At 29.8% G+C, this 26,699-nt stretch overlaps 3 protein-coding genes across 4 annotated transcripts; 1 reads left to right on the top strand and 2 right to left on the bottom strand.

Moving 5' to 3' along the window:
* Positions 1 to 1,683: 1,683 nt before the first annotated feature.
* On the bottom strand, positions 1,684 to 3,861 carry LOC113377448 (N6-adenosine-methyltransferase non-catalytic subunit). The gene is made up of 7 exons (XM_026617772.1): positions 3,643 to 3,861; positions 3,390 to 3,569; positions 3,117 to 3,317; positions 2,718 to 2,931; positions 2,433 to 2,607; positions 2,186 to 2,358; positions 1,684 to 2,106 (listed from the first exon to the last, which is right to left on the bottom strand). Exons 1-7 carry the CDS (start codon positions 3,706 to 3,708, stop codon positions 1,898 to 1,900), a joined length of 1,218 nt encoding a protein of 405 aa, XP_026473557.1. The 5' UTR covers positions 3,709 to 3,861; the 3' UTR covers positions 1,684 to 1,897.
* A 1,320-nt stretch (positions 3,862 to 5,181) lies between these two features.
* Positions 5,182 to 12,291, bottom strand: LOC113377500 (BRCA1-associated protein). Its single transcript, XM_026617847.1, has 11 exons — positions 12,219 to 12,291; positions 12,052 to 12,126; positions 11,713 to 11,962; positions 8,408 to 8,578; positions 8,141 to 8,316; positions 6,668 to 6,773; positions 6,466 to 6,578; positions 6,274 to 6,376; positions 5,876 to 6,025; positions 5,556 to 5,805; positions 5,182 to 5,467 (listed from the first exon to the last, which is right to left on the bottom strand). The coding sequence occupies exons 2-11, from the start codon at positions 12,107 to 12,109 to the stop codon at positions 5,273 to 5,275; spliced, it is 1,572 nt and encodes a 523-aa protein (XP_026473632.1). The 5' UTR covers positions 12,110 to 12,126; positions 12,219 to 12,291; the 3' UTR covers positions 5,182 to 5,272.
* A 6,763-nt stretch (positions 12,292 to 19,054) lies between these two features.
* LOC113378625 (nuclear pore complex protein Nup153) lies at positions 19,055 to 24,463 on the top strand. Of its 2 annotated transcripts, none has more exons than XM_026619175.1 (8): positions 19,055 to 19,443; positions 19,501 to 19,744; positions 19,916 to 20,106; positions 20,407 to 20,873; positions 21,041 to 23,610; positions 23,693 to 24,027; positions 24,111 to 24,256; positions 24,326 to 24,463. In XM_026619175.1, exons 1-8 carry the CDS (start codon positions 19,393 to 19,395, stop codon positions 24,381 to 24,383), a joined length of 4,062 nt encoding a protein of 1,353 aa, XP_026474960.1. In that variant the 5' UTR covers positions 19,055 to 19,392; the 3' UTR covers positions 24,384 to 24,463. The 2 variants fall into 2 exon arrangements, with proteins under 2 accessions (XP_026474960.1, XP_026474959.1); XM_026619174.1 differs by having other exon boundaries at positions 19,856 to 20,106.
* Positions 24,464 to 26,699: the final 2,236 nt, after the last annotated feature.

Raw genomic sequence — 26,699 nt, 5'->3', positions numbered from 1 at the left:
ATAACTTATAATCAGTACAGCACAGCGAGAGTTATAAATGGAAAAAATAACATAAAATTAGTAAAAATTTGTATAAAGTCGATTCAAACTTTTCAAATAAACTAACTCTGAGTTCTTCGACGAAGAATTTGAAATCTGTCGCGAGCGCTAGTCGACTGGAGACCCGGTCGACCAAAGTCGACGGTCTCGTCCGTGATCCAAAAAAGTCCAGATGAGACGACCCAATCAGATTCTGCTCCAACGGATCTCGAGGCATGGTTGCGAACGGGAGTCCTGACAAAAGCAATTGATTGGTCATTTGAACAAAATGAAACCCAACAAAAATTTGAGTTGATACTTAGGATAGTACTAAGTCCAATGAAACAGCTGTTAGGTCGTTAATTCATAGTCACCCTTGCACTATTTCGAAGCGTGCTATATGCATCAATGCGGAATGCATTTATGTTTGGCGCCATCTCGTTATGTTTAATAATAACTGGCAGAATGACTAGTGTTTCACCGTGTATAAGATTGTTTATGATGATACCCTAATGAAAGTTGTAATGGACTAGCGGGTTAAAAGGATCTGGTTGAAAATGTCAGGGTAGCACGATCGAGACCTGAATGAAACCTAAAGAAAAGAGGTATTTGTTTCATAAGTTCAGTTAAATTTACCCATACGTTTCTTTAATCAAAATGTAACAATTATATATATCATTCAATTAATATTATTATTGTATCACTATTTGAAATAAATAATTAGGTACAAATAATTACTTATCATTAGTAACTACGAAGTGTAAGTAAATATTATTGTTATTCATATTGATTTAATTGAAAATTCCATTCAAGCAACGGTAACCATGGCAACGAAAATCACAAAAACAAACCTAAAAAACAAAACGAATTATACTAAACACCTCTGAAAAAATGTTCGACGATTTGTGAAGGTTTGGTCGCGCTCGATGTAAACCGGACCGTTTGTGGATCGTCACAAATTATATTATATTATACGTCATGTTCGTTCGTTAGGTGAGGAGCACTTAAAAAGCGCTTGCCTCATAGCTTCTCGATAAAAACGCTTATCGATAAAAATTTCAAAAATTAATCAGGTGTAGTCCACTAGTTAGTCAAATTTGCAATACCAATTTGATTATGCTCTTGTTTTTTTTACTTTGTTATCGAAATAAAAACACTTGCTTCTATATTTAAATTTTTTTTGTCACATTGCTCTAGCTCGTTTATATATTTTTTGTTGAAGCAAGCCAATTTTAGTGAAATGTATGATAATAATTTTGTTTTTGTTTTTGTTTTTTATTATGAATTTATTAAAATACACTATCTTATTACTATTAATTAAATGTATTGATAAAAACACACTTGCGGTTAAAACATGGCCATGACTAATAAATTAATAGATTAAAATGTGTTGACAAATTTTTATAAATTATTCTTTTTACATAAAAAAAACATAACAATTCTTATTATTTACAATTTGATATAAAACATAATAATAAAAACACACTTGCGGTTAAAACATGACCATGACTAATAAATAAATAGATTAAAATGTGTGGACAAATTTTTATAAATTATCCTTTTTATATAAAAGAAAATATTACAATTCTCATTATTTACAATTTGATATAAAACATAATAATTTTTGTATAAATAGACTTATCTGTTAATTCTATCAAGTGCTGATATCAAGTGCTGATAATTCTATCAAGTAATTCATTTTATATAATTACTTTATCCACTACTTAATGTTATAATTTTTTAGTAGATGCATTGTAAATAAAATTCCATAAAAAATATAAAAATATTCTAAGCTTAAAAATACAGCCTACTATTGTTGACATTTATTGATGAATTATCAATAACAAATGTATTATTTTTAGGCATATTGGTGTATTTCCTAACGTCCTCTAGCACTGCCTCTTGCACGATTGAATGTGCCCCTGCCTCTGCCTCTGGGAGCATTTTTTGAAGAAGCTGGGGGACTTTTAGGTCTTAAAGACTCAATTCTGTCTGTGCATCCAGTGGTGGTACCTGATTCAAAATAACTCAGATACAGGTCACTATTAAAATTACTATTTGTTAACTCTTGTCCTACTGTAAGCCAACCTAAAATCAGGAGACCCAATTATTTTTGAAATTGTGAAAATGTAACATATAGAAAATATAAAAATTTTATGTAATTTACCAGGTCTTATAGTAGAATCTCTTCCAAACAAGTGCAAGCGTCTTCTTCCCAAACAAAAATGTTCAATGATATGAAATATTTCAGTAGGTTTTTCATGATTACCAAAAGGAGAATCTTCAGAAATTATAAGATCAATATCTACATTTGCATGAATAAAATCACCATCTGTAGATCTGTAATAAATAATCTATTCATATAAACTTTATTCTTGCGCAATTTATAATAACTTAGTGGCAACCCCTCTCACCTTCTTACTGTTCCTTTAATTCCCATAAGACAATGTTCTTTTGTTCTCTGAAAAACTGCTCCATTTTCCAAATTTTTAGAATGTCCAGGAGTTTCTATATTTGTTCGAATCCAACAAATATCTTCACAACGACGAAATCCCCATCTTCTCAAACAATCTCTTCCCATATCCAACCCTAATAAAAATAATTGCTTAAGAAATTACACAAATAATTTAATATGAAAGTATAATCAATAAAAATTGATGAGTTCTTCAATAAAAATAAAAAGAACATCGATATATTACCTTCCGAACTGCCGCACCATAGAAAAACAAAACTTCTTTGAGCTGCTACTTCTGCAATATCAAGTGTTAGAACATCCTCCCATGACCAGGTTACAGTAGCATTACTACTTCCAACTGTACTTCCACCAACGCCACTGACTCGTTGATATTCCAAAAGTGGTGGCTCTATTAAAATCACATCAAATTTGCAACCCAAGGTTTTCAAGTCAAAAGTCTGGGAAATATTTCTAATATTAATATCTACTTTATATCTTTGCTACATTATTTGTAAAATAAGGCCATTGTTAAATGCAGCAACAAATTTGTTTGTCAATGACCGTTTGATTATGGTTGAAAAATTTCAATTAGTTCAGATTAAAAGATATTAACAATATTAATTAAATTTTTACTTCAATAAACCTTTAAATCACATTTCAGGAACATTGGTGGTGTGGATGTTTCTGCAATTAGAGAGTCTTTAAGCCTAATTAGTTCTCGTAATTTAGGATACTCTTCAAAACGATCTGCTAGACCAACATCGCGTATAAAATTTTGAGGGCGCTGTCCAGTATCAACAAAATGTTGACAATAGTCATTGTGAGGGTTTGATGATTGAGTACCCTGACATGAATAGATATAATAATAACTAAAATAGATATAATTTTAGATATTATGTGTTGATAAAATATATACCTTTAAAAATGTTGATGAGTCTGTATAAACAATGCTGTCACTACTTTCTTTATCCGATATTCTAAGAGAAGCATATTTATTTGATGTTCGATTCCCATCATCCCTTGTATATTTTTTGGTGCTATCTTCAAAAGATGATCCTAAGGCTTGTCGCAACTCACTTGTGTCAGAAACTCCTAACTGGAATAGTTTTTAATTCACAGTTTATATAAATTAGTTTAAATCTAATGCTAAAATTTAATTAAACTCTTACCGTTTGCACTAACAGTTTTTTTCGTTTTTGTGATCGTTCTCTTAACTTTTTAAAAGTATCACTCATATTATGTTAAATAAATTAAATAAATAAGATAATTTATTATTGACATGAAAATCAATCCAATAATATGAATGAATTAATTTTATCTACACTTTTTTATAAATTATGCTTTATCCTAAAATTACATAAATATCCGAAGCCGTTCAGATGTAAAATAAAAACATGAACTAATATTAAATAATAATTATAAATTTTATATATTAACATAACTTATATAGGTTATGTTGACGTTATATTTCATAATTACAATATATTTAACAATAGGTATAATTTGGAAATATCAAAGTACCAAGAAACTATAAAATATAATTTTACGTTGCATTAATTTAAAGAACTATTAATTATTATTACACAAAATAAATGTTTTATTTGATGCTTCAAGCATCATCTGCTGAAATGTCAATAGCAGATCATTTTTGCTTATATTGGTGTCACTGTCACAACAACCATACAACGAGTTCATACTAGTCTTTGGTCGTTGACCTTAACGAAACGAAACGGATAACGGCCATAACAGGTTCTTATCTTCTCATCAACTAGATAAAATAATTCAAAATTGATGGCAGTTAAACTTAATATGGGAACGATAAAAACTCATCTATTTTGGAAAATAACGAAGACAATTTTGCAACGAAATAAAATCTATTGCATGTTTAAGCACTGAAAGACATATTTTGTGGTAATTGTCTATCCCTGAAGGCTCATGTATACAATAGATCGTTTGGAGAGTAATTTTGTTTTTTATAGGCATTTTGTATTTTGACATGTTATTTTCGTATAATTTAAAGACATTAATTATTCTAAAGACATATAATCTAAAGACATTGTTATTTTCGTATCAACTAAAGTCTTAAATAATCACATTTAATAGACAATTCTATTGACCGATTCCATCTTTTTCATCAGCCGATTGTGGATAAAATCTTCATCTTATAGATAGAAAATCTTTGTGGCCAATAGTTTGAGATATTTAAAAAAATATTAAAACATATAGTTACATATCCAACCTTACTAAATAACAATACAGCAACTCGAATTTCCTGCAAGTGTCATACGATTTATTACATTCATTATTATGGTAGCAAATTTTTTCATGTCCACAAAATGTAGCTGAAACACATCAACATGGGATAATTACAAATTCGTAAGTACTACTGCAACCACTTTGCATTTCAACAAGTTAACATTCACACAGATTGCTCTACACTAGCTAATCCGCAAAATATACGAAAAAACTTTGTACAAAGATGCAGAAGCAAAGTAATGAAAAGTCTTATTTTGCATTTGTTTTGTACTAAAATAATGAACTATTTTCCTCATATTCATTATTTATTCAGCTGATATGTGTTTAATTAGTCAATTTTTATACTTGTATTTACATATTAAAAAAATAATTTTCAATTAAAACATATTCATTTACTTGTCAATCAAAAATATATAAATTTATCAAAATAAACATCAAATATTGTAGCATTTTATCATATACTGTAAGTACGGTTTCAACGATTTTCCTATGATTATTATATAACTGTTCATAAAAGTTCCACACGTAACAATATAACCACCTTCAATGGTTATGTTTACGATGTTTATTTTTTTTGGTTTTGTCAGATGGAGATGGTCCTATTGAAACAGTTCCTTCTTGTATTTCATGTCGATTATCACTTTTTGCTATTACATTTTGAGCATCCATATAAAACATTAAATCCCGAACCTGTTCTTTTAAATCTTTAACCTCTTTTTCTTTTTCTTCACAACGTTTCTAAAAAAAGTTATCATATTTCAAATCACATAAGAATGAACTAATTAAATAACAGAAATCGTTTTTGGTTGATATAAATATTATTTACTTCTAAATCGAGTACTTTCAACTGCCACTCCTTTTGATTTTTCTTCAAAGCATTTGAAATGTGTCTTTCTTCTGTAAGCTCAGATTGACAACTCACAAGTTTTGCATTTGTTTGAGCAAGTTTCTTTTCCAAAAAATTTTTTTCTTTATAAGCAATTTGCAAACCAGTCGATTGAGATTCAACTTTAATATTCAAATCCTCTACTTTTAATTTCAAATCATCCATTTCTAATTTTGATGATTTTTCAACTCTATTAAATAAATTGTATTTTAAAGTCTTTTAATATATTGAAACAAAAATAATAAATAGAAAAATTAAACCTGAGTAATTTTTCTTCATAATATTCTCTTTGCGCCTCAAGCTGAGATGTTAATGTATGCGTAAATTCTAGTTGCAAAGAATCCATCTTATCTGGATCTTGATTACCAGCCGATGCAACTAATTTACCATCGCCTTTATTCTGCAACAACCTGTGCAAGAAAAATTGGTTCAATTATTGCTATTTTTTCGCTAATCGCAAATAAAATATATTTTTAAATCAAATTTAATAAAATTTTTATTATGAATAATAAAAAAGAAATATAAAAATTATTGTAATAATAATAAAATAAAAATAAAAAATATGAAAATTATTTTTAAAGGATTATTATTAATTGTTTAATTTACTTCAATTTTACTAGACAGATAATGAAATAAGTATTATTATGATTGAATAAACCTATGCACAAAATTATCTCCTGCATAATCCCAAACCCGATTCGTGCCTAACTGCATAGCATATGTGTGATTTGATGTACAGAAATGTGTTGCAGCATGACCACCTTAAAAATGAATTCATTTATTATCATTGATTTATTATGTCATTTATTTTTGAATTACTTATGAAATCATTTTGCATACTAAGACTTACCTTGATATCTTCCACAGCCAACATGGCCACAAATCAAACAAATCCACAGTGCTTCAGTACCGCCACACTGCATACATTCGGAACTTTCAGTTAACTCGGGTGTTTGAACACATCTGAAAAAAATTACTTATCACTCATAAATTTTATGAATAGCAAAAGATTTTGTTTGTAACATGTAATTTTCTTAAACTTGTTTAATCACCTACAAACCGGACAAGTTGAATCACCCCACTTGCTTAGGCAACCAGAGTGGAAAGAATGATTGCATAAAATTGTAAGAACTCCATCAACACTTTCATCCATTCTTTCTAGTAAATGCAATAACAGAAATAAATTTATACATATATACAAATATACATATATACATATATACACACACATATATATGTATATATATATATATATATATATATATATACATATATACTGTATATATATATACTGTATATATATACTGTATATATATATATATTGTATATATATATATATATATATATATATATATATACTGTATATATATATATACTGTATATATATACTGTATATATATACAGTAGACCCTCGCTTTACACGGCACTCTGGGTACACGGTTCCCATATTACACGGAGCTAAAAATCCGACATCCCTCCGACTACACGGACTTCTTATTACACGGTATTTGTTCAACAGCCCATAAGTTCGTTGTGCAATCTATGTATGATTCTAGTAACTTGATATCAAAAGAATATTAATGTAAGTTTTGTTATCGACTTTTATCTTTTTTTAGGCATGCCTGATTATATAATAGCTGCCTAGGAACACGTTTGAGCTGACTACTGCGTCGCGCCAATTTTTGAATGAGGTGTCAATGTAATACATGTCATTTCGTCCGTATTACTCCTACTTCAAGTTGTATTTTTTGGTCTCCGTACAGCACGATAAAAATGGTGCAATTTGTACCAACTCTGAGTCTCTCATAGCACGGTTCCCATACTGCACTATGTAAGGTTCTATAGAACGCACTACGAATTAGCCTGAATTGATTGTATGTTAAATACGAGTTTTTTATAGCACGGTCCCTATACTGCACGGTACGTAAAGCGAGGGTTTACTGTATATATATATATATATATATATATATATATATATGATTTAGATTTTTTTGTTCGACATTGAGACATATTCTTGAATGTTGATTTTCAGCCAATTGTCGCAATATAAGAAATCAAATAAATAATAAAATAATTATTTATACGTTTCGACACGGTTGTGTGTCATCATTCAGCAACCCTTTTTGAAATTTTTTTACAGTATCTAAAAGAATTTTTACAAAGTATATGTTATTTTTGCAAATTTTTACAAATATATGTTATGCTCTCAAGCATATGAATTATTTTTGATGCCTTATAATTTATTATTAGTGACATATTATATTGAATGTTGTAATGCATTTATGGAAGAAAGATATTACATTGAATATCCATAATATCAACAAATCAAACTTCATATTTGCACTCTCACAACTATATAATTTTGATTGTTCATTTTCTCAAAATAAAAGTTTGTAGAACATATCATATTTTTCCATTCAATTAAAAAGTTTCATATAACTCAAAGGGAGATTTAACTCACAAACATTAAATGAATTCACTGCACCACCTACATAAGTATTTGAGTTAAATTTTACCAAGCTTACCTAAGCAAACTGGACACAAAGGTAATTCTGTATGACCAGGAGGCGGAAGGTTATCATATGACCATTCAACTTTTGACACCCAAGCAGCATGACAGACAGAGGTAGGCTCCAAACTATTGTAAGGTGCCCCATTATAAGTTTTGTAAAATTCCATTGCTGCATTAGTATTTCTAAATCTAAACAAAATAAAAATTTAAATAAACTAAATCTAAACAAAATAAAAATAATAAAAAAATAACTAATGTTTTACAAATATAAAATACTTACGTAATTACAGCTGTATACTGATTAGGAGAATTATCTCTGACTATTCTAATATGCTGTATATTAGCATGGCAAGATGCGGTAAATTCAATTAAATCATGACATGATAGAGTTGCTGGTACTGCTAGTAAACAAATACACAATGATGGCCCTTGTGTAGACTCTGTTAATGTACTAAAAATGATAAGTATTATTTTTTAAAGTACATCCTTGAACATTTTTAGGAAATAAAGCAATATAAAAAAATATACATAATACAAATTGTTAACTTATAAAACATAATACAATATTATAATATAGAATTTTTATCCATTGAAACATTTTTTATACACTTTACTTTTTATACACTTATCAGACTAAGGAAAGAAACTATTTGACTACCAATAAGTTTCTCTCCTTAGTCTGATAAGTGTTGTTGTTTTGTTATTTCCTAGTTTTTTTCCTGTATTTAAAGTTTCTATATAATATTGTAATTCCCTTAGTTACTTAGTTTATATAATTTTTTACCTTATATATCCACTGATAATGACATCGAATCATATGTCGAAACGTTTGGAATTGAAGATTATTCTATAAATTTTTGCCTTTTCCTTGTTTGATGTATCGCACTCAAAAACTTACTCATATATATATAATAATTTTACAAGCGTTTCGAGACTAAGTTTGTCTCATCATCCGTGTATCATATTTAAAATCTAAAATATGAAATTCTAAAATAGCACTATCAACATGTTCGGCTTACCCACTGATGATGAGATAAACCTAGTCTCGAAAAGTTTGTAAAATTAATATTATTTAATAAATTATTGCAAAAAGTGCTGTTTGTTCATATTTCTAAAATAATTATATATATATATATATATATATATATATATATTATAGCTCTAGATATATATATATATATATATATATATATATATATATAGCTCTAGATATATATATATATATATATATATATATATATAGCTTCAAACAAAGAATCCAAAAAGTAATAATTTTTTATATAAAATTAATAAAAGAAAACATTACATAAATATGACAATATATCAAAATGAAAATAATAAAAATAAATGAGAGGATTACATAACAAAATATTAGAAATGCTAGAAAATTAGAATGTTTTAAAAAGAAGTGACAAAAAAAAACATAATTAATTACCTGTATGATTGATTATACACTAGCACTTTTTTACTAAAAAAGATTTTACCAAAGAATGTGATTTTATATAGTTTTTTTCAGCCGAGAAACAAATTGTGCAATTCATTTTTTTCAAGCTATGTCTTTTTTGAGTTTGTTATGCAAATATATATATATATATATATACATATATATATATATATATATATATATATATATATATATATATATATATATATATAAGAAATGGCTTCTTAAACTATGGGTCGCGTAGAAAAATTCAATTAAATCACGACATGATAGAGTTGCTAGTACTACTAATAAACAAATACACAATGATGAAAAACATTATGTCTTATATCTTTTTGTATGTTTTATTCTAAAATTCTAAAACTATATATTGACATATATAGTATATATGTATATATATATATATATATATATATATATATATATATATATATATACATATGTTATCTAATAAATAAATCATCTAAAGATAACAATTATTCTTTCTTTCATTTTTGTATGGGGTCATCAAGAAACTCGCAATCATAAATGGGATCGTCAAGAAACTCGCCATCATAAGTGGGGTCGCAAATGACAAAAGTTTAAGAAGCCTTGATATATACAGTCAACCCTCCGTTAACGCGGCAAGTTTTTATTGAAGTCAAGGGTTTATACTAAGAAATGATAAAAAATTAAATAAAGGCTTAACTAAAAAAAATGTTTTTCTAGCAAAAAGTTTTTCAAGTTAATTTTTTTTAAATAAATCGATGTCGTACATCATAAACATCTATTACATCTTAAACTAGCATGTTTATATAAATATATTGTAGAAGATAAAATAGTCGACAATAAAACCGAAATAAAAATGTTTACAACAACCATATTTAGTTACTAGATTCATTAATAGCTGGCATGGAAGGAACTCGTGCCTGTTGAGCGAGATTAGTGTTATATGGAGTCTGTGTTATTAGAGAGATGTCGGATTTTTGGCTCCGTGTAGTATAGGAATCGTGTTCCCGGAGTGCCGTGTTAACGGAGGGTTGTCTGTATATATATATATATATATATATATATATATATATATATATATATGCCTAGACTTGCAACCACTATTCTGCTACTCTTTGTTATTTGGTATGTTTAGCAGCATTCGGCCGAATACCGAATACTTAAATACCACATGTGATGGGGAAATAAATGGTACAATTATGAAAAAAGCGATTCTTTACACATATGTCAATGTATTTCCAATTATTTCTTTCATAAACATTTAATATTTTCTTTTATAAACTCAATATTATTTCTTATATATTGCAAATGCTAATCCTGTCAAAATAAATAAAAAATGATCAAAAATATTGTTTGTATATTTTGTGATAAAGAACCAATAATAGCTCTTTATTTGGAAATGCTTAGATTTCATATAATGAATGACTTTATTGTATTGATACAACACATGCGTGTAACCATTGAATGATTCATATCAAATAGTATAAACATGTAACAATAATGTATCTTAAAAAAAAATATTCAAAAAAAAGTTCTTCGCATGACCATTTATATCAAAAATTGATAAAGTTTATTATTATATAACAATAACAAGTTCCCTTATATTATATTATATTAAACTTAATACAGATCCATCGCTCTTTATTGCATAAAAGATGAAACACTAACAATACTGTCGTTGAGCGGCGGCGGCGCCTTTGATTTCAAATATTCGGTATTCGACCGAATAATAAAAAAAGAGCCGAATATGCCGAATACTGAATAGTAACCGAATATTCGGTGCAAGCCTAATATATATACAGTAGAGCCTCTATTAATCGGACTAATTGTTGTCGATAGGCATTTGGATAATCGAAAATCTGGATAATCCGTATGAAGAATATTGTTGTGTATTTATTTGTTAAAAATAACAAATACATACATAGATATCAAAGAAAATAATGTTCATTAAGAAATTGAAAGTTTCTTATGTATGTACATATATAATTTCATTACATACATATACTAAACTGTAGCATTAATCATGCAAAATTGGAATTGTAAGTATGTACATGCATATAAATTGGTCACGATTGGGAGTCCAGATAATCGAGGTTCTACCGTATATATATAAATGTATTTAGGTTTAAATTTTATGAACATCAATTACTCACTCCTCTTTATAAAGATGAAGTACACCCTTAGTAACTTCGACAAAAGGATTTCCTGAGAACACTCCAATTTCTTCTATAGCATCTTTATCTCGTAAAGGTGTTGTATCTCTAGAGCTTGTAGGTAAAGTTTTATCTACTTTTCCAGCCAATTTACTAGCATACGTCTCAACTGTTATATCATAAGGTTTACGCTGATCACCCACAGAATTGCTATTGTCAGTCGACATTGCACCCTCACAACATTGATTTTCTGTAAAATTTAAAGGCCAATTTTCGAAATTTCAAAAAATATCAAATGACATTTGAAATGAATGTAAATAATTCATTCATCAATCGTACCTAAAACATCGTCCCGAATCTCAATTTTAAGAACGCACAATGACACTGTTATAGACATTTACTCGACTTATATTTCTGTAAAATATTTATTTATGTATAATATATATTATTAAATAATAAATTATTTATGAAGCAAAATAGAATATCAACAAAAATTGTATATTTACAAAGAAATTATGCAGCGAATTCGAACACATTCTGACATATCAGTGTTTATTAAACATATCAAAATAGTACCAACACTACAGTCAACACCAACGCCAGCACCGCCAACATGTTTATTTTTAGATAGTCCGATTTGTCGTTAAGAATAAAGAAAACGGAATTTACGATATAAGCATGGCTCTTCTTTTATCTATGCATAATTCGTAGATAAAAGAAGACTGTATAAGCATAGATAAAAGAAGAGTATAAGTATATTATATACTTATACTCTTCTTATACTGTATATATATATGAGTATATATATATATATATATATATATATATATATATATAAATGTGTATAAGTAAATATATGAGTATATAGCCCGGTCAATTTAAATCCAAAATCAGGGTGAAGATTACAATGAGGTTACAATAATTCATAATGGGCTGTAACTTAGTAAAATTGTTTAAAATACAATTATAAAAGATATCTCAAAAGTCCTCATCGTTCCGGTGTGAGCTAAAGAATTGGCACAAGGTCAAAGGTAAAAAAAATAAAAAAATTCAAAACAATGAAAATTATGACGAATAGATTTAGCTGTTTTTTTTATAATTACCTCATTTATTTTTACCAGCCCAAATTCGCAAATATTATTTTGCAATAGTTTCGAAACAAACAAAGTCGGTCACAACAGACCCGTAAAATAGGCCTACTGAGGAAACCACCTGAAAAAACTCGCTAAGCATATTACCTCGCAGGTGGCGTTTAAACATACTTTTCAAAGTTATATCTTTAAAACGATGGCTCTGAGGGAAAAAAGTATTGACGTGTTTTTGTAGATAATTTTACGCTTTACAATTTCGTCTCAGGTAATTTTGCGATGAAACTGACCATTCAGCTGAAAATCGTAAAAAATCATTTTTTTAACCTTTGACCTTGTTCCAATTTTTTAGCTCGCGCCGGAACGATGAGGACTTTTGAAATTTCTTTTATAATTATATTTTAAACAATTTTATCAAGTTACAGCCCATTATAAATTATTGTAACCGCGAAAGCGTAAATTGACCGGGCTATTGTTTATCTATGTTTATAAAAGTACTCCTTATAAGTCTACTTTATAAGTGATACACTCTATACACCAGCAGTCGGCAATCTTTTTACCCGCTGGTGAAAATCAAATAAAATCCAAATATTAAAAGGTCGTTTGGGCCAGAGATATTATCGTATTTATTTGTTATTCATTTATTATACGCCAATCGGCTATATACAGTAAATTATATAGTAATGTAACATAATAATGTTAAACTATGTTATTTATACAAACACACATACGGGCACCTATACATACACACGTACATACATACATCCGCACATGCACTTATATGTAGACTCAAACACACTAGTAATACTAACAAATTCTAATAAGTATCATTTCTTTTGATAATATTGATAAATGTACTACGTGATGTTAATGTTATAATTAAAAAAGTTTAGTTTCGAGCACTGTCCGTTGACCACCATTGCTACCCTATTCATTGGAGCCTTCAAATATAGTATTAAAACAGCATTTCATTAAATAATAAGATATAGTTCGTTAAGAAATTAATTACAAACATAATTGAATACAATTTATTTATAAACCTTGATGATATAAAAGGCTCCCCTAATATTGAACATGTAACGTCAATTCTTACGTATATCTGAATTTGCAATAATTAACCCTTTGCACCCGGCTGTCCTCTTTTGAAGACAACGTAAGTATAGCACATCGCTCGGCTGTCCTCTGAGGGACTTGTAGTTTGTATACACAATGACTCAGTTCGCATTAAAGCGTCAAATACATTAGATCAAGGATGAGCAAACCGCGGGCACCATGCGGCCCAATAAATATTTTTCAGCGGCCCGCTATGCATTTTAAAAAAATTCAAAACAATGAAAATTATGACGAATAGATTTAGCTGTTTTTTTTATATTACATTACCTCATTTATTTTTACAGCCCAAATTCGCAAATATTATTTTTGCAATAGTTTCGAAACAAACAAAGTCGGTCACAACAGACCCGTAAAATGGCCTACTGAGGAAACCACCTGAAAAACTCGCTAAGCATATTACCTCGCAGGTTGCGTTTAAACATACTTTTCAAGTTATATCTTTAAACGATGCTCTGAGGGAAAAAAGTATTGACGTGTTTTTTGTAGATAATTTTTCGCTTTACAATTTCGTCTCAGGTAATTTGCGATGAAACTGACCATTCAGCTGAAAATCGTAAAAAATCATTTTTTTAACCTTGACCTTGTTCCAATTTTTTAGCTCGCGCCGCGAACGATTAGACTTTTTGAAATTTCTTTATAATTATATTTTAAACAATTTTATCAAGTACAGCCCATTATAATTATTGTAACCGCGAAAGCGTAAATTGACCGGGCTATTGTTTATCTATGTTTATAAAAGTACTCCTTATAAGTCTACTTTATAAGTGATACACTCTATACACCAGCAGTCGGCAATCTTTTTACCCCGCGGTGAAAATCAAATAAAATCCAATATAAAAAAAGGTCGTTTGGGCCAGAGATATGATCGTATTTATTTGTTTTCATTTATTATACGCCAATCGCTATTACAGTAAATTATATAGTAATGTAACATAATAATGTTAAACTATGTTATTTTACAACACACATACGGGCACTATACATACACACGTACATACATACATCGCACATGCACTTTATGTAGACTCAAACACACAGTAATACTAACAAATTCTAATAAGTATCATTTCTTTTGATAATATTGATAATGTACTACGTGATGTTAATGTTTATAATAAAAAGTTTAGTTTCGAGCACTGTCCGTTTGACCACCATTGCTACCCTATTCATTGGAGCCTTCAAATATAGTATAAAACAGCATTTCATTAAATAATAAGATATAGTTCGTTAAGAAATTAATTACAAACATAATTGAATACAATTTATTTATAAACCTTGATGATATAAAAGGCTCCCCTAATATTGAACATGTAACGTCAATTCTTACGTATATCTGAATTTGCAATAATTAACCCTTTGCACCCGGCTGTCCTCTTTTGAAGACAACGTAAGTATAGCACATCGCTCGGCTGTCCTCTGAGGGACTTGTAGTTTGTATACACAATGACTCAGTTCGCATTAAAGCGTCAAATTGTAACAAAACATTAACAACAAAGACATATTCAACATAGAATTTTTAAATAGAATTAGAATTAAAATTGAGCCTAAAAATCCAACAAGAGGAATTGTACAGTGTACAAAATGTCAACGTTATGGTCATACTAAATCGTATTATTTCAGAAACGCAAGATGTGTAAAATGTGCTGGCGATCATCTCAGTAAAGACTGCAAATGGACAGATCGCATCAACAAAAACGTCAAATACGTACTTTGTAATGAAAACCAGCCAGCCAACTGCGATGGTTGTAAGGAATACAAACAATTATTTGTTCAAAGATTTCCCCCAATTCGCACCAGATATTATCCAACAGAACATACTATGAACAGACCGTCATATATTCAATCTAATAAATCGTACGCGCAAGCCACAGACCCAATAGACCAAATGATCCCAGATCCAAATGTCTGCAACAAGCAACAAGCTAATTCCGACATTGCTGAGCTAAAATCTATGATGAAAGATTTAGTAGGCAAATTTAGTATCATACTAAATTTACTAACTACCGTCGTTTCAAAATTAAAATGAATAGTAACTCATTAATAATTGGAATCTGGAATGCCAATGGTTTTGCTCAACATAGGCAAGAATTAGAAATATTTTTAATAGAATACAAAATAGATATTATGTTGATCTCAGAAACCCACTTTACAAACTTAAACTATTTCAAATTAAACAATTATAATTTTTACAATACTAATCATCCGGATGGAACAGCTCACGGTGGAACTGCTGTAATAATAAGAAAAAACATCAAACATTACCAAAACACATCTGTCAATGAGCATTTTATACAAGCCACATCACTAACAATTCAACAACAAACTGAAAAATTAATAATATCTGCAATTTACTGTCCACCAAAACACAAGATCATCTGTGAACAATTTGAAAATTTTTTCGGAACACTTCAGAGAAAATTCATAGCGGGAGGAGACTTTAATGCGAAGCATACGTTTTGGGGATCTCGATTGGCAAACCCAAGGGGGAACGAACTTTATAAAACCGTCCAGAAACACGGGCTAACGACCCTATCCACTGGCGAGCCCACATACTGGCCGAGTGACCTGCGCAAATTACCTGATCTATTGGATTTCTGCGTCTTGAAAGGTATAGCAAATGAACACATTCAGGCTAAATCTTGTCTTGATCCAAGTTCTGACCACACACCGATAATAGTTATATACAGTACAAAAATTTTAGAAGACAAGAAAAATGATTTTTTAACTGATAAGTACAAACTGGGAATTATTCCGAAACATTATAGAGAAAAATCTTAACTGTAATATACCATTGAAAAACAAACATGACCTGAAAAATGCTGTTGATAAATTTAGTGCAATTGTAATAGACGCAGCTAGAAAAAGTACCCCACCACAAATTAAAAAGAAAATTCACACTTGCTCTATAGACACCAAAGCTCTTATTTGCAGAGAAAAGGAGGCTAAGAAAGGATGGCAGCTAACCAGATCTCCACAAGACAAACGCAATTGAACAGAATGTCTAAATTGATTAAACAACAGATAACAACGTTTAAAAACGACCAATTTCAAGACTTTTATCCCATTTAACAATATCAGATCATTAGATTTGGAAAGCCACAAAAAACTAAAAACGTCCTGCCATTACTATACCTCCAATTAGAAAACCGGATAACACTTGGGCACGCAGTGATTTAGAAAAAGCAGAATATTTCTCGACTTACTTCAAGGAAGTTTTTACGCCAAATTCTTCAAAATCCTCGGAACAAAAAGAAAAATTTATTTTTGATTCTTTGAAAGAAGTTCAGTCAAATTTTTCATCAAACATCATTATCAAAGTTCCAGAAATTACAAATGAAATCCGAAGAGCAAAATCTGCAAAAGCACCTGGCGTAGACAACATTAATATTAATATACTTAAAGAGCTTCCCTACAAAGCCTACCGTTTCATAACAATCCTGTTTAACGGTATAATAAGACTTAAATCATATCCCGATCAATGGAAAATTGCTAAAACCATAATTATTCCGAAGCCTGGTAAAAATCCGAATGAAGTCCAAAGTTATAGACCAATTAGTTTACTTCCAACGTTATCCAAAATATTTGAAAAGGTCTTAATTAGTAAAATAAAACCATTTATTTATGATAGCAACGTATTCCCTGAGCATCAATTTGGATTTTTAGAAAAACATGGCACACCAGAGCAAATTCATAGAATTGTCGACAATATAAACAAGGCTGACAACATTAATATTAATATACTTAAAGAGCTTCCCTACAAAGCCTACCGTTTCATAACAATCCTGTTTAACGGTATAATAAGACTTAAATCATATCCCGATCAATGGAAAATTGCTAAAACCATAATTATTCCGAAGCCTGGTAAAAATCCGAATGAAGTCCAAAGTTATAGACCAATTAGTTTACTTCCAACGTTATCCAAAATATTTGAAAAGGTCTTAATTAGTAAAATAAAACCATTTATTTATGATAGCAACGTTATCCCTGAGCATCAATTTGGATTTTTAGAAAAACATGGCACACCAGAGCAAATTCATAGAATTGTCGACAATATAAACAAGGCTTACCAAAACAAGAACTACTATTCAGCTGTTTTCCTCGATATTAGTCAGGCATTAGATAAGGTGTGGCACCCCGGCCTACTCTACAAAATAAAAAATGCATTGCCGATTGATATATACCTAATAATAAAGTCTTACCTAGAAGGTAGAACACTCTTTGTTAGTGTAAGGAGTGAAACATCCTCATTACATCCTGTCAGATCGGGAGTGCCTCAAGGTAGTGTCATTGGGCCACTATTATACCTCATATACACTGCGGACCTACCACAGAAAGAAGACATTTTGACAGCAACATATGCAGACGACACAGGCATAATGGCAACACATGAAGATCCCATAATCACATCAAAAATGCTGCAGGATCATCTTGACGTGATACAAAAATGGTTAAGCTTGTTGAGAATAGAAGTTAACAGCAGCAAGTCAAAACACATCACTTTCACTCTTTGCATAGGGACTTGTCCTGCAGTAAGACTTAATGACGAAATTATAGATCAAACAGATACAGTAAAATATCTAGGTTTACACCTGGATAAGAGACTACCTGGAAAGAACACATTAAGAAAAAGAGAAAGCAGATAGAAGAAACCAGAAGAAGATATCATTGGCTCCTTGGACGAAAATCAAAACTTGACACTCATAATAAAATTTACCTCTATGAAGCCATCATTAAACCAATTTGGACATACAGCATACAGCTATGGGGATCAACTTCCAACTCAAACGCTTTAATAATTCAAAGATTTCAAAACAAGTTATTAAAAGAAATTCTGAAAGCACCAAAATATGTTCCAAATTGGTTAATACACAAAGACACAGGCACTAGCTTAAGGATGAAATAATCGCTTACTCACTCAACAAATACAGAAATCGCCTAGCTGAACACCCGAACTTGCTCGCGAGAAAACTTCAGAACAACTCTACCAGGGCCCGATTAAAAAGAAAATTTCTTCTGCATTAATCAACAATAGATAAGACCTTCGACAATTCACTGGCAATGGTCAGCAAGCGTGCTTTCATGGTTTCTCCTCTGAGTACCAAATTTCAGGTTATTTCGTCATCAACGCAGGTTATTGAATATGACATTTTAATATATATTTATACAAAATTTACTAAATCGATATTGAACTTTTACTATTATTCGTCTACGTGAAAAGTTATGTAAAGTGATAAGTGTTTTGCAGATTAATTTCATCCGCCGTAGTTAAAGTGCGAGTGCGAAATATTCGAGAAGTGATAAATAACGATTATAATCATGAAGTGTATATTTTATTAAAATGAAGTTCTTGCATTGTGTATTATTTTTCTATCATTGGTTATATAAGAATGATGGCTCTAGTAATCGGTGTATCTAAGTATTCCTACTCAATAGTTATTTCATTCTGAAATTTTAATAAACTTACACAAAAGTGTGAACAATGACACCTCCAAAGAAAAAGTCAAAAACAGATCCAAATCATGTCGAGGAGGTTAGTAATTTCAAAGCATCAAATTTAGTTTCTTCTCTTACTATAATTTGCTTTTAGATAAGTGAGATATTCCGAAATGATAGCCGTGCCAGCAGTACAGAAATATTTGGAAGTCATAATAGATTGATTTCATCAACCCCGTCAACTAGTACATATGACATACACAGTGTTTTAACAGATAATAGAGTGAGCACTAGTAGTTCAAGTTATCATAGCAGTGAAAGTCCTAGGAGTATAAGCACTAGCAGAGATGTTTCACCTGCTACAAGAAAACGATCCTTAGAGGAAACATTCACTACAAGTATGTTCTTTTTTTTTTGATATCAGTAATCATAACTTATTCATGAGTAAAAATGGTTGTTACATACATTATATATATATAATTTATTGTAATTTAATACTTGTTCTGTAGCTGCGCACTTGGAAGGTGCAAGGTCTTTATTTACCGGTTATACACCTTGTTATCCATCAGATTGTCTTCAAAAGGGTAGTCGTTTCAACCTAGATACATTCTTGAACAACAGTTCTGCCAAGAAGTTAAAAGAAGTTCAGTCTTCGTCAAATGCACGTAAATCACCCTTTTATATGGGCCAAACAATGTTTGGAGGTGCATCATCTGCTGCATACTTGGCAGCGACAGAAAAATTAACAGCATCATTAAGGGTAAGCCTAGTTTTTAGACTTCTAAATATTGAAGCATTTCTTGAAGAGTTCAAATAATTTTTATTCAAGTCTAAGTTTACTGTTTCGTCAACCATAAACTCTATATAGAAAATTTATAATTGACCTATTATTTATGATTATCGATTATAAAAATAAAATTATGTAAATTATAAAAATTATGCATTGCTAAAACATAAGTGCATCATTGTCAAAGTTATGCTTTTTATGTGTTTATATATATATATATATATATATATATATATATATGTGTATGTATGTATGTATGTTTTATTATTTTAGCAGATACCAAAAGATCCCAATTTAAAACCTGCAATTCGAATTGAACCTATCGTCATCAATGCTCAAGATTCTAATACAAATCAAATGAGCCAAACAGCTCGAAGAATATTGTCAACCTTAGAACAATTTGCCAAACCTTTCACAGGATCATCCCCCAGGGCTAATACTTCACCTACACCAACCTTAGTGCAAAATGCCAAACGATTTGGTTCTTTAGATAGATCATTGAATAGGAGTAGAGACAGTAATGATCAATCACCAATACTGGCTAATAAACCATATGCACGGTCACCTGTATTTAGGTCCTCGAACACATGTTTCCAGAAAGAATTGCAAGTTGCTACAGTTCCTGAATTGTTGAAACTTCTGCATAAAAATCAATTACAGAAAAGTACTTTAGCAGCACGAAAAGTAGCTACGACTTCTAACAGTGATTTAATGAAACCTGACACTACATATAAGTTGAGGTATTTTGAGAATTTGCTATATATTTTGAACATGTAGGTGACATATAATGCATGTAAACTATAGTGAAATGTTATAATTGTTACTATAATTTGCTTTTAGATAAGTGAGATATTCCGAAATGATAGCCGTGTTTGTTTCATAATAAATAGTCAACTTCTTATTTCAGAGTGGATGATAACGATAAAATGGACAACAAATCTATCACAAAAGTTAAGACAAAGATATCTAGTGTGAGGGCAAATAAAACTAACTTGGATTTGGAGGAGCCGGCTCCCTCATTAGATTTACCATCTGTGCAATTGAATATTACCACTATGCCCAAATTTGATATTCAGTTACCTACAAAAATTGACGCCTCTGTAAATAAGCTAAAACCAACAGTACCTGCCATTTTTGACAAAGATTCAATATCTTCTACTTTTACTTTTATTTCATCCTCTTCAACTGTTCCATCTACAGCTTCTTCTATTGTTGCTCCTTCCACTACTTCTGCTCCTGCCTTTATTGGTGCTTCTGTTACAAGTGCTGCTCCAGTTTCCGTTCCTAATGTTACTGCTTCTACTACTAAACTAGTCCCACAATATGCAATTGACAAATCCTTACCTACACAATTCAAATTTTCATTTCCTGCTTACTTTTCCATGATTTCTAAATTGAATATTAAAGGACAAGACAACAATTCCTATAAATTCCACAGTCCTGACAAAATAAATTCTACAAGTGACAGTTTGATTAAATGTGATGATACAAACAAATATGAATTCATAAAAATGGTAAATAATAAGAATTATTGGGAATGCAAAGTTTGTTATGCAAAAAATTATTCAAATATAACTCAGTGCATTTTATGTGGTGAGCATGTGAAAGGAAATGAAAAGAGAATACATGCATCATCATTAAAATCATCCCAAAGTTCTGAAAAGAAAAAGTTTGAAGCATGGGAATGTAAAGAGTGTTCACATAAGAATTCAATCGATCAAAATAAATGCAGAAGTTGTGGAATTAAATATCCAAGCATTAATTTTAAATTTTCCTCATCTGATTCTTATCAAGGATTACTCAACGAACAGAATAAAAAATGGGAGTGTATTCAATGTTTAACTAGAAATGATGCAGAAAAAGTCAAATGTGTTTGCTGTGAGAAATCTAAACCTGATATGCCTCCTATCAATGATGCTCAAGCACCCCTTTCAAATTCTTTCGAATCCTTAGTTAAAAAGCAAAATGAGAAATGGGAGTGTGTACAGTGCTTTACTAGGAATGAATATCAACAAAACAAATGTATATGCTGTACAGCTGCAAAATCTGATGGAATAAATAAATCAGTTACAACTTCTAATACTTTTCAAGATGTGCTCAAACAACAGAATCAAAAATGGGAATGCAGTCAATGCTTGACAAGGAATGAAACTGAAAAGATTAAATGTGCTTGTTGTGAAGCACCAAGAACAGGATGTGCAATTCATAGCACATCAATCATGAAAAAGACGAATGTAACCACAAACTCTTTCGAAGATTTGTTAAAAAAACAAAATGCAAAATGGGAATGTGGACAATGCTTAACTAGAAATGAGTCTGAGGTAACTAAATGTGCTTGCTGTAATGCATCTAGATCAGGTGTTGACAATCAGGCATCATTGAAAAATGTTTTTACTTTAGGAAAGAATAATTTATCCAGTTCGTTCCAAGATATAGTGAAGAAACAAAATCAAAAATGGGAGTGTAATGGTTGCATGACTCGCAATGATCAACATAAAACAAAATGTGCATGTTGCGAAGCTCCTAAACCTGGTACTGTTCAGGAAAAGAATCAGTTCAACTTCTCATCAGTGCCCATCACTGAATTCAAATTTGGAATTGATAAAGCTTCTGATGGTGTAACTAAAACTCCTGTATCAACAGGAGCAACAATTGATTCAATGTTTAAGGCTTCTACATCAGATGCAACCTCAAACACAAGTCAAACCTTTTCATTTGGCATGCCTGCAACAGTTAAGCCGAATGAATTGAAAACGGAAAAAAGTGAGGTAGTTGAATCCAAACCTGCTACTGTGAATACAACACCTGCAACAACAAATACAGCGTTTGTGTTTGGTATGCCACAAAGTACAAATCTTTCCACTGAACCAAAAGTTACAAGTTCAAGCACATCAGTCAGTGGTGATACAGTGTTTCAATTTGGAAAGACATCTAAGGAACCCGATAACACTGTACCACCAGTTTCTATAGGTTTTGGTATTCTACCTTCATCAAAATCACAAGCTAACAACAATATTTCTAATATTACTATTACAAATACAAGTTCTGCTAATGTCACCACTGTCACATCAAGTTCAAACAGTTTATTCTCGTTTGGAAGCAGTACATCATCATCTTCAGCATTCAATGGAGGTGTTGGGTCCAATTTTAAAAAATCGGAAGACAGTACAAAAATTACCACACCAACCTTAAAACCATTACAAACCGAATCTTCTTTATTTAAAATAGCTGACAAACAACCAGATCAGGCTAATCAGGATAATGGAAATCCTTCACCTAAGAAAACTTGCTTTGTTTTTTCTCCAAATGTGTCAACTACAGCAACATTTGGGTCAAGTTCGAAATCTACTTTTGCTGCACCTGAACTGAAAGTTTCAAAGGACACAGGGTTCCAATTTCCATCAGATGCTCTTTCCAATACTGCAAACCAAAAGCCGGCATTCTCTTTTACTTCAAATACAACCACTGACAAGCCAGGTAAGGCGTCTTCATAATTTTTCATAAATACTATTTTATTCTCATCATAGAAGAAAATAAATGCTTCCATCTCTTTCATCAGGTGTATTTGTGTTTGGAAACAGCGGTAGAAATGAGAATAATGCATCTTCAAGTCCATTTGTATTTGGAGCACCAACTCAACAACAAAATCAAACAAGTATGGGATTTGGAAATAATAAACCAAATAATTTTAGTTCAAATCAGACATCTACTTTTGTCAACCCATCCTCTACCTTATTTGCGTCTCAACCTGCAACTAATACAGCATCAAATAATATATTTGGAGCGAATTCTACATCTAGTACAAATAGTTCAATCTTTTCCTTTGGTTCAAATACTTCTCAACCTGCAGCAGCCGGATCACCTGCTATGTTTTCATTTGGCAGCAATGTTAAGGTATTTTTTATTTTGAATGCTATTTGCATTTATATGAGATAAATATGTATAGTATATTGACAACATATACATACGTTTTTCAGTCTACAGCAGCACCCACAACTGCAGGTGGGTTTAAGTTTGATTTGGGCTCATCTGCACCAGCATCAACATCAGCTCAACCAGCAGCAAACAGTCTTAATTTTGGTACAGACTTGAAAACATTTCCTGCTGTTCAATTTCAAATTGGGTGTGTATATTAGTGTGTAATATTATTTGAAAAGTATTTCATTGCCATTTACTGATAATTTTGTTTTAGTGCTGCTCCTAGTGAGGGTAGAAGAATAAAGAAAGCTGTACGAAGAGGACCAAGATAGTCGAGTTAATAAATTTAGTGAATACTTTGTAAGATAAATATAAATTTAATGGTGTGAATATATGAAGAAATTAGCTTTTTACTTGCAGTTAATCATTTTAAATCAACTGTTATGTTTGAGATAACTAATTATTTTTATATGTTTAATTTCTTAATGTGTTAATTAGTGTTGTATAAATATTTCAATAAATTTAATTCATATGATTTATTTCTTTTATTTTTAATAGAAACTTGGAACAAATCAAAGTAACTTTCTCCATCATAAATTTCTATACATATATAATCATAACCTTAAAATTTAAATAATATTAATGTTAAAACTATTATTATTAATTAAATAAAGCTACTTACCTAATAATCAGTCCCTATTTTTAATCAATTATTTCATTTTGTGCAGTATGACCCAAATGACTGCAAAACTGTTTAATAACATAACTGTTTAACTGCAAAATGTTTACCTATTGATGAAAAGTTTTGAAGCAATGCAAGAATAATCACTTTTGTAGATACTTCACCACCTTGATCACATGAGATTGCAATACCTGAGAAAAATAAAATAATAAAACTATAATATAGTCATTGTAAACATACAAATTTTCTTTAATAATAAATGCATTTACATATCATATACTTGATATTTCACAATTTATTATTTTCTATGAATTATATGTAACGGTTCTAATATAGTTATACAAACATGTTTTACCACAGTTTATACACTTTCAATTTAAATAATATATTTTCTCTTAGAAGAACTATTTGTTCTATGTATTCTATATCTCTAATTAAAATAATATAATTTGTGCTAATTTATTTCAAATATAATTTGGCTTTATATATCTAAGACTTCATGAGTTGATAACTAACACACAAATTATTCATATTTTATTCTAAAGAAATGTTTTCATTTTCTTGAAAAAATTACTCTAATGAGCGTTTCAAGATAAAGAACAAGCAACAAATGCTACACAATAAGCAATACAAACATGTGGAAAGATATCTTAAACATGATATGACTAAAATAATAAATAATTCATACTTATTAATGTATAACATTAAGTGGTGTAAGAAAATCACAACAAAATGTGATTAGACTTTGTCTACAGTAATACAAGACAAAGCCTTTTATAGAACAAAACAAATTTTAAATTGTAAATGTTGATACAAAAATATTCTAAATGCTATTATATATTTATACATGATACATAGTATCAGAGATTCATCTATAAATAAAAATGTTAACACATTTATCATTACATAGAGCATTGTACAAAAGTCTAGAGTTTTCAATACTGGTAGAAATTTTGATTTTGGCCAAGTAAACTATTGTCAAAATATATCTTAAGGATTAGATTGAGATAATCTTCAGAACTTTAATATTTTCTAATTTTTAAATCAATATAGGTGAATGCACCGAAGATTGATAATACTTCAATATGAAGTTACAGAGATTTTAAATTTTGATATAGTATCTATTATCAAAAAAATATTTCATTTATTTTATTAAAAGATCAATAAATAAAAAAAAACTAAAATATTTCAATGGATTTTCCAAATGATTATTACTCAGATTATTTTAATCTTAATTGTTAATTTTTGTAATAAGACAGAAATTTGAAGCAACATATGTAATACTAATATAGATTTGAGTAACTTTTTTTAGCTCAAAGACACCTTCAAAGCACTATTTGGTAGACGACTCCAGTCAACAAGTAGTAATGATTCATATAGATACTTCCATAGGAGTCGGAATGAACTGTTGTTATCAAACTATATATATAAAGTATTTCATATATGACACTAGCATAAAGCTTATTACAATTCTAATTATCATAATATAAAAATATAATAAATTTTAACTCTTGCAATAGCATTATTATTAACAATAATGAAATAAGAGGGCATTATTACTTTAGTAAATCATTGCTTCAATAAATACTGTACATATTTTGTAGAACATGTGAAGCTGTTAACATAAATTCTGAAGCTATTACAAGCATATCTATGATTATACTTAAAACATTCAACTATTAATAAAACAATTCTTCATTCTCTTAGTGGATTCTAATTAGGTATTGCAAAAAAAATATAGTGAATATTATGATAAACATCTTCTACCTACTACTTATACAATATAAATAAATGAATAAAGGCAGGTTTATAAAAAAAAGTTGGCATTTTTTTTAGTAACACTGACGTTCGCTATACTCGTAAGTCATACAACATTCCGCGTTAAAAATATTTATTATCTTGCGTTTTGAAATATATTATTTTAGCAATAACTTGTAAATAAAGTTTTTGAAAATGCTCCATTATT

The sequence above is a fragment of the Ctenocephalides felis genome, unplaced genomic scaffold (assembly GCF_003426905.1).
Source record: "Ctenocephalides felis isolate EL2017-DRISC unplaced genomic scaffold, ASM342690v1 CF-g0.4_SCAFFOLD_01886, whole genome shotgun sequence".
Lineage (NCBI taxonomy): Eukaryota > Metazoa > Arthropoda > Insecta > Siphonaptera > Pulicidae > Ctenocephalides > Ctenocephalides felis.
This window is presented reverse-complemented; position numbering and strand designations above follow the sequence as displayed.

Excerpts from the sequence above, each read along its gene's own strand:
- LOC113378625 (XM_026619174.1), top strand. The coding sequence starts at position 19,393 with ATGACACCTCCAAAGAAAAAGTCAAAAACAGATCCAAATCATGTCGAG. Across the intron at positions 24,028-24,110 it reads CATTTGGCAGCAATGTTAAG|TCTACAGCAGCACCCACAAC; the intron begins GTATTTTTTATT and ends TACGTTTTTCAG. Across the intron at positions 24,257-24,325 it reads GCTGTTCAATTTCAAATTGG|TGCTGCTCCTAGTGAGGGTA; the intron begins GTGTGTATATTA and ends ATTTTGTTTTAG.
- LOC113377500 (XM_026617847.1), bottom strand. The coding sequence starts at position 12,109 with ATGTCTATAACAGTGTCATTGTGCGTTCTTAAAATTGAGATTCGGGAC. Across the intron at positions 6,579-6,667 it reads TCAACTTGTCCGGTTTGTAG|ATGTGTTCAAACACCCGAGT; the intron begins GTGATTAAACAA and ends AATTTTTTTCAG. Across the intron at positions 6,026-6,273 it reads GGAGATAATTTTGTGCATAG|GTTGTTGCAGAATAAAGGCG; the intron begins GTTTATTCAATC and ends TTTCTTGCACAG.
- LOC113377448 (XM_026617772.1), bottom strand. The coding sequence starts at position 3,708 with ATGAGTGATACTTTTAAAAAGTTAAGAGAACGATCACAAAAACGAAAA. Across the intron at positions 2,932-3,116 it reads TCCTGAAATGTGATTTAAAG|ACTTTTGACTTGAAAACCTT; the intron begins GTTTATTGAAGT and ends AATATTTCCCAG. Across the intron at positions 2,107-2,185 it reads AGATTCTACTATAAGACCTG|GTTGGCTTACAGTAGGACAA; the intron begins GTAAATTACATA and ends TCCTGATTTTAG.